The sequence below is a fragment of the Merops nubicus genome, unplaced genomic scaffold (assembly GCF_000691845.1).
Source record: "Merops nubicus isolate BGI_N331 unplaced genomic scaffold, ASM69184v1 scaffold38985, whole genome shotgun sequence".
Classification (NCBI taxonomy): Eukaryota; Metazoa; Chordata; class Aves; order Coraciiformes; family Meropidae; genus Merops; species Merops nubicus.
Window position 1 is genome coordinate 1,445 of NW_008609575.1, and position 15,101 is coordinate 16,545.

The 15,101-nt window shown below is 39.7% G+C and overlaps 1 protein-coding gene across 1 annotated transcript; it reads left to right on the forward strand.

The window, feature by feature from the left end:
• Positions 1 to 3,268: 3,268 nt before the first annotated feature.
• Positions 3,269 to 10,003, forward strand: LOC103773272 (ubiquitin carboxyl-terminal hydrolase isozyme L3-like). Its single transcript, XM_008940635.1, has 4 exons — positions 3,269 to 3,361; positions 4,758 to 4,833; positions 7,882 to 7,940; positions 9,285 to 10,003. Exons 1-4 carry the CDS (start codon positions 3,269 to 3,271, stop codon positions 9,366 to 9,368), a joined length of 312 nt encoding a protein of 103 aa, XP_008938883.1. The 3' UTR covers positions 9,369 to 10,003.
• The last annotated feature ends 5,098 nt before the right edge of the window (positions 10,004 to 15,101 follow it).

A 15,101-nucleotide genomic window follows, 5' to 3' on the forward strand; every position in this document is an offset into this window, starting at 1 on the left:
ACTCCCACCTGACTCTTGATGCCAGTTTCATGAGTTAGCATAAGTGGTATTTTTTCCTATCCCAGTCAGAACCTGTAATGCAAAGCTTTCCACTGAACTGGTTTGTGAGATGTCTTGTTTCACTCCTTTCCCTTAAGAGCAAGGAAGAACATAATAAAAAATAGTTGTAAGAAGTTGCCTGAAATCTGTCATGTAGCATTGAACCTGTTTTTGTGTGGTCTTTCATAAATAATTTTAAGCAGGATGCAGTGAGGTCTTCTTTAGTATGTCCCTAAGAAGAAGAATTTTTTTTTTCCCCAGTTATGTTTGTCCCAGAAATGTGATTTTGAGGAAAAGAAATCAGTTGCATATCGAATTTGGTAAACAGTTTTGTTGTAAGTTAGCAACATTTGAAGATAAAAAGATTTGACTACTGACTTTTAAGATTGGGTTAATGGTCTCAATGCATTAGCAAGATAAACTGTGTAAGTGATGTAGGTTTACTTTATTAAACCAGCTGATATGATTGGGGAAGCAGTGATGCAGGGTTGTACCATTGAGTTTCTGAAGGTTAGTGCAACAACAAGAAAGAAGATGGTTGTAATTCATGAGGAGAGGGCAACATGAAGTGGTGAAAATTAAAATCAAGGAATTCCTCAGTGAAACAAGAAGGAGTAGGAAGGGATATCATCTGTAGAGCAAAAACTTTGGGATGTTTCTGATTGGAAATCTGCTAGTGAAGAGCAGAGGAGGAAATGTAGAGGTGCTCTTTTGATAACACGAACTAATGGGTATTGACCTGAGACAAGTCAATTGGAATTGACTTCTCAGAGCAGTCAGCAGTTGTGTATTACAGAGTCTGAATGCATGGGTTAGCAGGGAAGGCAGGCAGATCCTGAAAAAAATGGGACACAGTCTTTTAGGTGCTTCTAATATGGTATCCAAAATTAGAGGGCATGATAACCTTGGCTGTCACTTTTGTGTATGAGATCAGGTATTCATGCAGATACACTATATCATTATTATTATTATTAAGCATTATCTGAGCGCCTTGAGAACAAATTGCAGCTGAGAAAATCTCAGAACTATGGCTTTGAGCACTAAACTTTTTGCATAATTCCTCATCAAATCAGTTTCCAGTCTACTGGTCATTATTTCTCAGTGGTTTTTTTTGTGGTTGTTGCATTGTTTTGTTTGTTTTTTTTCTTTGAAGAAATAAACTGAAAAAGTGATGTGCACTAACCCATACTACTTATTTCTTATAGTAGGGTTGAAACCATAACATAGGCTTCAGTAAGCTATCTAAGATGTGGGTACTTGTCCCCTTTCTGTCTCTTCTGGATGGGAAAGAAACATAGATTTTCTTCACTGTATGCTGCAGCTCTTTGGAAGACTTGGAAAATGAGTCTTGAATCCCATTGGCTGGAAAACTTGATTAGGCAGTCATCTTATTTAGACTCTTGTCTCTCCTTCTTTGTCATTCATACAAGTGGTCATTCAAATCTGCTGTCTCCCTTGACACATTGAGCGGGCTTCTAAATGAAAAAATTCTGAAGGAGAAGGTCACTTGACTGATACTTATGTTACTGTGGTCTTTGGCAAGACGAGTAATGGTGAGAAAATCCTCTGTAATCCTTCTGAAAATTCAGAAGTTATGAACATGTAGGCAGAGTTCTTAAAGCTATGGCCTATTGTTCTTTTAAGCATTTACACAAGACTGTTAGCAGCTGAAAATCTGGCCAAAGGTGTAGCTTTTCAAGGACACGACAAAAAGATAGCTCCCTGAAGCTTCATTCCTTCTTCTTTCCATTCCTTTGAAATTTAAAATCTTCTGTTTTAAGTGTGGAATTGCTAAAGCTTCCCAGTGAAGCAGAGGTTAGCCTGACTAGAAGCAGAAGTTGCCCTGATCAGGCAGCTTCTTGTGTCTGTGTGTTGTGTGTGCGTGCACACTCGTGCAGCACACTCATGCAGCAAATGTTATTTGTTTTGTTTTGGTTTTTTTTCCTCTAAGGAAGGGTGAGGAGATTTTGAATCAGATTCATCACATTGGGAAAGTTTAATCCAGTTTCTTGTTTGCCTAAGTCATAAGCAACATGTTTTTATAACGTAAAGGTTTAGGTCATCTTGACTCTTCAGACCATCTGTGCTTATGATTATGGAAGTAATTGTCAAAAATGTTTGAAATCCTAATTTTTCAAGAAAGGTGATAGATCTCATTTGTATTACATTTACTATTGTCTTCATTAAATGGGAAGGAGTCACAAGGGTGGGAGACTGTCAACATCAGAACATATTCTAGAAACTTTAATAATGACATGGTGCTTTTGTTCTCTCTGAAGTTAAGGAATTAAAAATGTAAAAACACAGCATTTCTCACGGGTTGTGGCAATAGCAAAACGAAAGCACATTATTTGCATTAGGCATGTACAAAAACTCAGCAGGATTCTTTAGGAATCTGTCTCCGAGTATACTCTCTGAAAAGTTAATCATGCTTTTTTTTTGATGGCTTCCCTGTCCCATCTTCTAGCAGTATATATAGGCTCAGCATTCCAAGCGTGCAAGTGTGTCTCTCTATAGAAAAGATGCTTATTAGAAGCTGGTAAAGAGCACAACCCTCAAAATGGACCAAGGGACAACTGCATTTTGTTCTAAATGTGATCAAAACCAAATCCTGAACGTCTCAGTCCTCTGAAATAGCGATACTTTGAGCTCTTCTGGTTCATGTCCATTTGAGGCCAGGTAGCACATGTTCAAATGCAAGCTTTTAAATGCTAAGTCCTTTTCTTCCTAAAGCGAGACTAGCTGGCAGCGGTCTTTCCCCAAATGCTGAGATTCCTTAAGCCCAGATTTCCCAGTTGCTAGGTTTACCTGATAGGTCAACAGCTGTGAAGTCAGATGTCTACAAAGGAAATTAGGTGGGAGTCTGTGATTTGGCAAGGACTCTCAGCTTTGCCTGCCTGCATACTTTTGTAGCACCACAGTTTAGATGCCTATAAAAAGTTGATTGATGGATGGGAATAACAACAAGGTGGCGTAGGTTGTCAAGCGGTGTCTTGCGTGGTTTTCAGGAAGTTAGAGAAATCTGTAGCCCTTAGAAGTTTACAGCTGGAGTGGCCAAACTCTCGAGGCTGCTTGTTTTGCTTGTTTTTCTAAGCCCTGGCTTTATTTGACCTGTAAAACAAAATATCAAAGGCAACTCATTTATGCCATAGGGGAAAAAGACTCCTTGGAGTCCTAGGGGAAGGATCTTCTCCTCTCTGTGGTAGCTGCCTCATCTTGAGTGGCAGGAATGTTCTTCCTCCCTGATGGGCCCTCTGAAACAGAAATGAAACAGGTTGTTTATCCCTATCAGACTTTATCTGGTCATGGAGATGAATCTCAGGTGAGGGTGAGGAGAGGCTGTGTGGTTTTTTGTTTTATTTTTCTTTTGGTTTTGAGCTTGCTATATAAACTTCTGTAAGCTTCTGTAATATGAAGCTTCTGTAAGCTTCTGGCAGTTCCTCTGTAACGTTGTGGGGTTTAGTATTTTTGATGTATTGAGGGACTTCTGGTGACTTCTTGTCCTTTCCTTTACTGTTGTGGTTGCTCGCTACATTGCTTCAGTTTAGATCATCTTTTAAGGTCTTTTCTCATGACCATCAGGAAGAAGGAAACGTTTGACCCAGTCTTGAAAACATGATGCGACCGTAAGGTTCTACAACTCATTTTATACTCTGATCTGTTTCTGACAAAGTCTTAGGTTTTTGGAGTGCTTCAAGAAATTCATATGAGGCTAAGAGTAATTAGAAGATGGGAAAAAATTGTATGAAATACATTTTCAGAGGATCCAGCTTCTTGATAATTTAAGAAAAACTGAGGTGCTTTTTCCCATTCCCTCAAACAGTATCTTCTTGAGTTGTGGATCAAGGCTCAGATGTCAACTGAGCAGGTTGATGAGGCATTTAGACCATCAGTCTCTATTGAACACAACAGTGTTGATGCACCCTTGGACTCAGAAGTTCAAAACCTGCTGCTGAGTGGATGCTGGGAATGTGTGCTGGCAAAGCACCATGCTGTGCATGCCCTGCTTGCTTCTGAAAAAGCTTTTGCTGGCTGTAGTTGACAACACAGTACTGGGCTAGATAGATCTTTACCAACTGTAGCTGTTTTTTATGTCATGTCACTTGATGCTGTCACTGCACCTCAGTCCTTTCTTGGTATGATGCCACACAGATATTTCAGTCTAGGCACCTCTGGTTATTTTCTTCTCTTTTCACCTAAGATGTGTAAACTGTTTCTTTTGACTACCTGTCAGGAGGGAACAGGTTAACTGTATTATATGTGGCTTCTGAGGAGAAAAATTATTTTAACCAAGTAAATATTTTTTGTTTCAAAATATTACAGGCTCGGAGTTCAGCCCTGCATTGTTTTGTTATGGGAGATGGGTTAGTGAAGGAGTTGCTATTTATATCAATATCTATTTTCAATATTAATGTACTTGAGTTACTACTTCTAATTCAGAAATGAAAAGTAAAGCTGTTATGTAGACCTGTAATCGTAATACTTTGAGATACTTTACTGAGAGGATTCTTACTGATCTGTGCATTACAGAAAGTTTTTTATATTCCAAAATGTTCTGCAGAGTGACTTCTGCCATTCTATGTAGATCCAGGATGTGCTTCTCACCTGTGATTTCCCTTGGCCAAGTGTTTTGCGTATTCTGATTATATGTTCTCATTAATCATATCATGATAAGAGTTTTTGTGAACACAATTTCTTTGTTTTGTTTTGTCTTGCAGGCACCAAGTATAGATGAAAAAGTAGATCTTCACTTCATTGCATTAGTTAATGTAGGTGGTCATCTCTATGAATTGGGTAAGAACACTTTTTTCTCCCCTCTCTCCATTTGTTTGAAACAAGTACAAGTTGTTAATTATCAAATGTTTGAGGGAGATTACTTGATGTAGCATAGGGCTTAGGTTCTTTTCAGCTGCATCATAGGGTTTAGGGGGTCTGTCAAACAACTGCAGCCTTCTTCCCTTTTATTTTTTCTTGTAGATTCTCCTTCCCTCAACTCCCTCCTGTTAAGATAAAAAGGTACAAAATACTAGAGTGCCTCTAAACTTCCTTTATGATTTACAAGGACAGGAAGCAATAAAGAACTGATGAACACTCAGAAGTTTCAGAGAGGAAAGTACTGTTATAGTGATGTCCCTGAATTGCTTGTGGAATTAATAAATGAACAGTTTGCCCCATTAGGAGTGTGAGATATATTGTTCAATAGCCTGTGAAATGCTGGGGTCTGAACCCCGAGCCCCTGAATTAAGGTTGCCCTATCGGTGATTCCCACAGCCCTTCATACAGAGGAGGTGAGTTTGCCTTATAGCTTCCCCCCAGGGTGCGGCCGGCCCTGCAGGGAGAGCCAGAAGGGAAATGAGCCCCAGGGGTCCCGCACTGAGTTGACAAAGGTCAGGTGTCTGCTTGGGGATAAAAGCTGGGACCACTTGCAGGGAGTCAGGAGTGTCTGTCTGTGGAGTGCACTCCACAGAGCTTCCTGGTTCAGGGCAGACCTCCTGACTCTCCCTGGAGCTGGGCCCTGGTCTGTTTAGGCCTTTGCGAACACGGGTGGATCGGGTGAGAGTCGCCATGTGGGCACCTTTTTCTTAGCCAAACCAGTAAGTTAAATACATGTTTCCCATGCCAACTATGGGAAACCTCAGCTCACTGTTTATACCGCCTGTTGTGGGCCGAGTCCCATCTTTTGTGGGATCGTTGGGGGTGGCGTCGATCATGTACAAGCTGGTTGACCTGTTTGTACCCCTGGCGGGCATTCCCGTCTTAACGTTTGTGTCTACAATACAGTCTGCGTATTGGATTCTCTTCCTGATGGTTGTGTCGTTCCTGTTAAGTCTGGTCATTGGCAAAACAGCCTGATACGGTTTAAACTGAAATTACATTGTCAGGGTACTAGCAGATAGTAATCTTCTACAACTCACTTGTTACAGGCTGCTTATTTTTTTTTCTTCAACCTTTTCATGGTCACTAATCAGTTAAGTGTAAACCAGTAGTCTGTTTTCTCAATTACAGCTGTTTTTTCCCCTCTTCAGATTGTGTAGCACCAAGTTCTGCTCAGATATTCTCTAATGACTCCAATCTTAAACGTGTTGCTGGGCAACTAGATTTTGCTGCAGGCGCTTCAGAAAACTAGCAAGATCAGGATTTAAAAACTGCAAGTCACTGGTCTTTCCTAACATAATATTTGAAGTATTTTACGGTGAGAACGTTTTCATCTTTAGCAAATCAACATGTAATGAAGCAATACCCTTAGCAGGTGATAATTAATCATAACCTAAGGCATAAGCAATATATAAGAAGTGCTTCTGTTCATGTTAAGGCAATCTAAGAGGCATTATCAGTGCTAAGTCACCAACAGTTGACGCATTTCTGTAGTTTTATGATGCTGCACATCTATCAGCGAACTAGATCAAATAGTGAGGCAGTTACTGTAGGATACAATATAAATATTTTAAGACTCAATTTCAGGGTGTGATGGATGGCTCCCTCTGCTTTTAGTTGTGTGCTGCTATTTCCATCTTGCCTTTTCACTGTGCTTTCATTTGGTCTGCACACTACAGACTGAGATTACCACGTTTAACTATTTTCTGTAAGTGTGAAGCAAGGTAAAACCCACCTGAATTTTTTGCTTAAATAAAAAAAAAAAAGGCATTTAAGTCCACTGTGTAGTAGAATGCCAATACTACTATTCCCTTTGTTCTTAAAATAACTTCTCTCTGTAACAGCGGAAGGAAAGTAAAAAATACTTAAAAGTAGGAAAATGGGAGGTTTTTCAATTGACTTCAGTCACTGTGCCCAGCACACAGGCTTTGGCAGGCACAGAATGCTAAGGGAGCACATGGATATTAAATGCTTATGATGTTTTCGCCATAGAAAACATTTTATTTATAGGCACATGAAATTAAAATGCTGCTCTGCCAAGATGTCTGTAAAAGAGAAAAAAAAAATTCTCATCAAACTTAGCTTGCAACAGTACAGGGCATTCAGTTCTGTTTTGTTGGCACATTGTAAGGGTTTTGCAGTGTTCTATATTCCATCATGGTTGTTACAGTCATGAGCAACTTAACTATTTCTTGTTTATGTAAATCCAAAAGCTTTCTAACATGAAATCTGTTTTTAATTATGGAAAACGTAGTTTTGAAGTTTTGTCAGGGAGGGAAAAGTCTTTAAAAGGGAGTACAGAACCAAAAGGGAATTTGGTCTAGAAAATCCTTAGGATACCCTGGCATATATTCTCATACTGTTAGCTCTTCACAAGTAACCTGAATGAAGGAAATTATTATTAAATTTTTATTTTATTGCAACTGGGGAAAAAAAACAATGAACTATAGCAACCGTTTTTAAATGTTGTGAGTGTACTGAATGCTTAAAGTTCTGAGTTTGTTTGCTTATTTATTTTAAATAGGAGTGGCTTCTGTAAGAGTTATGCCAGCCCTTTCAAACTGATGGTTTTGGTGTTCTGTTCTGTTGTGGAGTCCCTGCTCACAGCTGTCAATACCACAACCATAGGGCTGGCTGGGTAAAACCATTAGGTGCAGTTGAAATTGTTCTCTGTTTGAAAAACTGCAGTACTGTACCAGCACTAAAACAGTTCCAACTTAGAACCGTAAAGCTGTCAAATAAAATCTTAGCAGTATTTCATTGTTTTGATTGGATTTATTTTTATTTTTTTGTAGTGCAACAGACTAGAGAATAGCTAGTTGTATGTGTGATTCTTTTACAAAAAATGAAGTAGCTTTTTTTTTTCAGTGAAGAGCAAAAGATCTGTTCCTATAGTTTTAACTGGGAAAAAGAAGCTTTTTCTGATTTTATAAATGTATTGTTCAACCCTGCTTTGTGTTTCAACAGATGGGCGGAAGCCATTTCCAATAAACCATGGGGAAACTAGTGATGATTCTTTTTTAGAGGTACGAATAGAAAACCTTCTTAAATGGCGTTACATAAAATTCTTGCTGTATTTCCAGGAAATTTATAAAAAGATTTATACAAAAGTCTTGCTATATTTATGGTTGGGTGAGCATTAGAGAGAGTGGGATTGTGAGATAAATTTATGTTTACTCAGTTTTAAAATAGGTATTTCAGAGCACTCCTGTTGTGACTCTCAGTGACAGAGGTATGATAATATGATAACAAGAGGTCAGAAGAGTTTGCCATAATAGAAGATTAGCCCAGTTTTTCTTCTGTGCTGAGATTTTCATATAGCCCTGCTCCTTTAAAACTGTACATGAGATAAAGTCATCAGATTGAAAACTTGGCATATTTTTTCTTTGGTTTGCTTATAGTTTGATAGGTGCCATGCTAGATGGAATTTGATTGATTTCCCTTCCGACACTTGTGAATAATGATTCATCCCCAGTTTTGTGGCTTCTTTTGCGTGCTTCTTTGCATCAGAAGCTGTTTAGTTGAGAAATTAATTGGAAAAGAGTACACTGAATTGGAAGGACAAACTGTCCCCCCCACAGAATGATGGGGAGAAAGGCATTGGAGAAAAGCATGGGGGTTAAGAAGGCAACGCATAGATCAGACTTTCATGGTGTCCAGAATGGTTAGCCTTACAAGAGGAAGAAACCAGAGAAACTGAAAGAAAACCAAAACCAAACAAAACAAAAACAAACAAAAAAACCCCAAACAAACAAAAAAAACCTTTTATAGTTTATTAGCATAAACTAATGTCTGTGAAGTTTGCATACAATATGTGCTTGTTTGGGCAGGGGGAGAAGTTTGATAAAGCTTTCCTTTTCTCATATGTGGTTTTTCTGTTGTACTGATAACATGTGTTATCCAGATTGCACCCTAAAGCTAGATGAAGGAGTTACTTATAATCTTTCACTTAGCCCCACACAGCTTAGACTCATCTTAAGACAAAGGAAACATTTCTGAATACAGCAGCACCAGTAAAGGCAAACTTCAGAGACGCTTTTAGAAAGTCAGACAAGCAACACATCTGTTGCACAAAGCACTGTTCAGTTACAAAAATCATTGTTGCTAAGGTTCTGCATAAAAATTTGTGCTGTCTTAATGCTGCCCATATGAGCACTGTAAATAATCTTGAATAGTGGTAACTCAGATCAGAAATACAGTTTGTGTAGATTGGTCACACTATTTAATATTCCTTTATGGAAAAATCCATCTTAAGCATAGTTTTTATAAAGCATATCATCATATTTCAGAAAGCATGTCTTCATATTTCAGTTGTGGGGGTTTTTGTAATCGGCATGATTTATAGGTTTGTTTTTTTTTTTCCTCACTAGGATGCAATAGAAGTTTGCAAGAAATTCATGGAACGTGACCCAGAAGAATTAAGATTTAATGCAATTGCACTGTCTGCAGCTTAAAAGCCTTTTCCAGTGGGGTTAATCTATTGCAATGTATTGTAACAATAAAAAATGTTGCCATATGTTAATAGTACAAATTTTGATACTTCCCTAATATGTTGGTTAATTGTAGCATACGTGGAATAAACTTTGCATTTGTCCTTGTTATATCTTGCTGCTTGTTCCTAAAGCCACTTTGGGTATTTCTACACATGCATGCATTTTGTGCGAGATTTCTGTGTGGTGGGTTTTTCTCCCTTCCACCCTCTTAAAAGTTTTGGGTATTACTGTCTGTGATATTTCATCATAATTATGATGAGCTACTTCAGAGCAGGATTATCATTTGTATCATTCACAGGTAACATTCTGAGCTGAGTTTGTGGCATGTTAATGGGTAACAAACTGAAATGGGTGGCTATCCCCATCTTTTGACTATGATTCAAGAATATTATCAGACCTTTTGCAAGTGACTCAAAAGACAAAGGCATTTTTTTTCAACCCGCTATTTATAAATAAATATGTGGAAGAAAAAAGGCAGAAAAAGGACTGTTTCTTCTTACTGGGGGCGAACACTAACATTTTAAAATTATCTCTACATTTTGAATAAAACCTAATTTTGTTTCTCAAGCCTAATAATGTTAATAAACTGTCAAAAAGCCTTAGCTAAACCAGTGTTTGCTATTTTTTGTGGGAAAACAACATGGATTTTTGCCCCAGAAGAGCCACACTAGTAATTAATGCTATTTCAAATGGACTGTGGAGGGCACACTCAGGCCAATGCAGCTATGTGAAGTATCTCACCTAACTGAAATAAATGGTAGAAAGATAATGACTGTTGCAATGAGGTTTTGTGTAACAAGAACAGAATCAGGCCATAGATTTTAAGATAGACATGATGGTCATGTACTTTTTTTTTTTTTTTTCCCCCTTCAGGAATATCTGTTTTAAGTTTGTCAGGTGCCATTACAGAATGGCATGTGATACCCTTCCGCTGTGCCATTCCTCCCACCCCACCCACTGGATTTTAAGGTACTGTCAATGAATTTCTACACTTGAATTAGTGACAATTTGATTGTTTTGGAGTTTGATGGTTTGGAGGTTTGTTTTTGTTTGTGGTTTTGGTTGGTTGGTTGGTTTTGGGGGTTTTTTTGTTTTTTTTTTTTTTTTGCTAAGCAATCTCGTGCTTAGAATTCTTGTGAAGGTTAGCTTTGGGTTAATCTACACGGTTTTGACATTCCAGAAGAATATTCCTTAATTGTTACTTTGAAGTGAAATAATTCAGGTTTGCTTCCAAACAAGATCGCTGCCAAAGGAAACTGAACCCTTGGTGTCCCAGAGGGAGTTTTCATTCTCTGTCAATGGTCATTGCAGGAAAAACAAATGGGGTTATGCCAGAAGCAGCCTGGCAGAGTTTTCCTCCTTTATAGAAAAGAAAGAGGCCTGGGAGTCTGTCTTATCACTGAAGAACATCTTTTTCACTCTAAAAGAAAAAAAAGTCTGAGTGTCTGTCTAAAACATGTCACCTGGAGTCCACTGACAGCAAGAGTCTGTTTTCTATAAGCAAGCTGGTCAGAAACATGAAGGGAAGGAACGCCACTAATGAACCTCTATTTTGGAGCACTTTTTCACCCCAATGAAATGCAGCATCTTTAAGTCTTGCTTTATGTTGCCGTGCTTATTAGTAAAGTAATAAAAATCAAAGGATTTAGTAACCAAAGTAGATGCATTGTCTTCCTGCTAATATCAGAAAAATGAAAGAAAAGTTGTCACAATTTGATTGGGATATTGTATATTTTATGCTAAAGGATTAGATTTAAAGTATGCCATAGTTTATATAGATAAAGGTGCTTTTAGGGTTGGGAGGAGAGTGAGAGAAGAGGAAGTGCTGTTAAACGGGCTGTATCAGTTGTCTGCTCTAGTGAAATACTCACACCATGTATGCTTTTCAACATTCAGATCTCAGTGGGTTTAGGTAATACATGGCATGTTTTTGTGCAGTTATTTATTGCAAAATGACTGCAGAACTGTAGCTTTATTTCAGTATGAGGATGGATTAAGTAAATTCATAACAAAGGAAATCAAGGTAAAAACCTACACCTGGTCTGGGATTTTTTCCTGGTCACACTCGAAAAATACATCTTGAATCATAAGTAAAAACTTATTTATAAGAATTCCTAATATTTCAGCAAAATGATAGTTTTTCTCAGTGTTTTTTATAGTCTTCAAATCAGTTGTCCCTCAGGGCAAGGTTTCCTTCTATCTTGTACTTTCAGTGTTAGTTTCTTGTTTATTAATAGAAAAGATGGTACTTGTCAGTGAAAATTGCTTTTGGCGGGGTTCTCAAAATTTGAGATGACAAAGGAAGAACAACAATGCAACAGGTTTGTATTGAACTGTATCTGCTTGCTGCAGAGTTGCTTCCTAGATTGACATTTTGAAAGACTGCACGGCAGAAACTCTGCCTCACTTAATACGTATGGTGCAACAGCCTTCCAGTGCATGTAAGACCATGCTGTGGCACAGGCACTGGTGACCATCTTGAGGAGCTCAGGACTCTACAAGAATAACCCTTGCATTGATAGAACTGGGCAACTTGGGTACAAGGAATGAGGTACGAACACTTGGCTGACTTGTGTGGTCCAGCAGGGTCCTGACCAGGGGCTGATAGGCCCTGCGAGACCACTTGATGCTTTCGGATCTGTGGTGCCCGAGCAGACGTTGCCTTACCTGTACAATCCGTGCTCATTAGCTCAAGCTCCGTGGGAAAATAGCGCTGTGTTTCCTCACTTGCACAGCCCTGCCAGAGCCTCACCACCTTTGTGAGGAGCGTGGCTTGGCCCCAGGCACGCAGTGCTCGGGGCTGCCAGAAAACCCCTCTTCGCTACTGCAGCCCGGCCCGGCTGTACGCGTCGTCTTGGGGAAATGATGCATGGAGGAGTGATGATGCAGCCCCAGCGCTCATGTTAATTTTAGCTGAGTGGAGTCAGTGTGCTATTAAGTACTCTGGATTGTTTGTGCTCTTTTAAGTATATTAGTGTAAGTTTCCCCATGTTATTACAAGCATTTGGTTGAGAAACCGTAAGAATTTAATAACGAGCATGGAGCCCTTTCAACCACGGCTGCACGGATCAGTTAAGGAACAAAGGAGAAAGAAGCCTTTTCTGTCATTGATACGTAAGTTCTACAAAACACACTTAACAGCCTGCATTTAGAGAATAAATATGGTCTTTCCTTAAGGGAAGGAGAAACCTACCTTAGTAGAAAATATTGTATCAATATTTGTAGAATTCTCTGTGAAAAGAATATGATGTAAACCGTTGCTTGACATTTCCCTAGGAGCACACCCACTGGAAGGGTTTATTTTGCCAAGTAGATCAGTATTGTGTTTGCTACCTTTGACACCAACGACTAGTGGTATATCTGGTATGTGTCATCTTTTTCTCATCTAGGAGTCCGGTGACTTACTTTGTTAGTGAAAAGGAATATTAAACTATTTTGGTTGTTCAGGCTTACATAGATAAATTACATGTGACAGCTGATCTAAAATGCACTTTGAGGGAGCAATTTGCACATTGGAACTTCTTTTTGCTTCGTCTCAGTAAATAACTTTGACTTGAAAGCTGTTGTGACCCGTGCAGCTTACTAAAATGAGGACTTAATCAAATTACTTTATTACTCATATTACGTGAATTATTTGATCTAAAACATTAAACACCTGCTTCATAAGAAAAATTATTTGATTTGCTGTTAAGTGAAATAAACCAACCACAAATAATGTTTTTTAAATTATCTCTTCTGGAACCTGTTTCACAGAATTTTGTTTTCAAATAAATTCAGACTTTTATAGTATTCATATTTACTTACTTTTACTTAGGGACAAGCATCATATTTTCATATGAAGTGAAAAGGCAGACCTTAAAAATCTGGGAAAGGCAGCAGTGGTCCTCCAGAAAAATTTTGACAGCTAACGCAAACTGGTGTCAGCCAGCAGCAGCAGCAGCATTTTCATGCTTTATTTAGACATTTTTAGCCTCTGTAGTCAGGAATGTTAAACAGTGAGATGAGACAGTTGTTTCCTCATGCTCAAGCTTCTCACTCGAGGAAAAAGGCAGATTTTTCATTTGTATTTGGTCTTGTGGCTTGGAGCAGGAAAAAATGTCAAAATTGTACCTTGGATTATCATTTCATTCAACAGTGTTTCTGTAGCACAGACGCCTCAAATCATGCCTCTGTGAGGAGCTAACGGCATCATTAACTTCAGTAAATGTCTAACATCTCTTCTGGAACTTACTTCAGCCATGTTGTCCCTAAGAAGGGTTCTTCACATGGTGAGCAAAGCGCCAGTCTGTGCACTGAGTTGAGATATGGGTGTTTATTTCTGTTCTGCAGAATAGGGTGCCAGGTGTTTACCAACAGCCAGCACACTCAGCGTTGTAAAGCCACTCACTGCTTCTAAAAGCATGAGACACTTGGCTGGTTAGTCACGTTTCCCTGTCCATCCTACAACATGTCGGCTTGCAAATGATTAAAACATTTGGGGGAGGTTCTCTAATTGGTATGCACCATTTTCCCCTAGGGGTGTGTATTTTAGCATTATAATTACACTTTAAGATACACTCTTAGCTCATCTTTGGTCCAGAAGTTACATATTTCATTATACTACGTCCAAGTAAGCAACAGCAAAAGAACACGTAAGACACGTTGTTTTGTTTCACATCCTATTGAAGGTGAGGTACCTTCCATGATGCCTCAACAATGTTTCAAACAAAATTTCTTCAAACAAGATTTCTTCATAAACTTTTAGTCTTGTTCTTTTGAGATCGGCAGAGTCACTGTAGCAGTGTGGTATGTCTCCTCCTTGTTTTTCTTCTAATGTTGCACTCATCTCACAAAATGTCCTTTCCTGTTCGAAGGAGGTTGGTTGCACAGCAGAAATAAGATGTGCTTCCAAGTGGATCTCTTTGGAGAATCTAATTTGTGTGCAGTACAGATTTTAAGCTATCTTTTCCTAGGAGTCCTTAAAAAAATTGCATCTGTTCTGCCATGGGCCATATAAGCAAAAGTTTTGATTGCAGAGAAGCTGTGGAAATAAAAGACTATTAAACATTCAAGTAGGAAAGTGTCATCCTAAATACAATGTTAAAGTGAAATCAAGAACTTTTTTTTTCAACGAACCTAGTGTGATGCATGAATATTCCAGAAAACAGCTCTCGGGTGTCCACTGCTCTCCTGGAAGTAGGGGTTTTGCTGTGTTCAGTCACACCTCCCGACTCCAGCTCGAGAGCCGGGGTGAGCGTGGGAGCAGCCTTGCTGCCGCGCAGCCTCACCCAACCGAACCGAGACTGGTGGGCAGCGCAGGGGCCAGAGCCCAGCCCGGCATCCCCCAGGTTCCGGGGGAGCAGAGCCCAGAGTGGGCTATAGACGGGGCCTGAGCTCCGAGCCCAGGCAGACGCGGCGTGGGGAGCGGAGAAGTCACAGAGGTCTCTCTGTTGCAGCGCGTGGGCGCCGAGCGGCCGGGGACATGGAGCAGCGGGCACTCGTGGGGTCCTGTGAGCCAAACGGGAACCGAGGCGAACGGGGCTGAGGGCAGGGGGGAAGCGCGGGGAGAGCTGTGCGGCCCCAGCTCCGCTGCAGGCATCGCCCCGTAGCTTTGTGTGGGAAGAGTTCAGAACACAGTGTGTCTCTCCTAGTGCGGTGCAAGAGGCTCCGAGCTTCGTCCTCGGACGGGACAAGGTTGGGGAAAAGTGCGGAGCC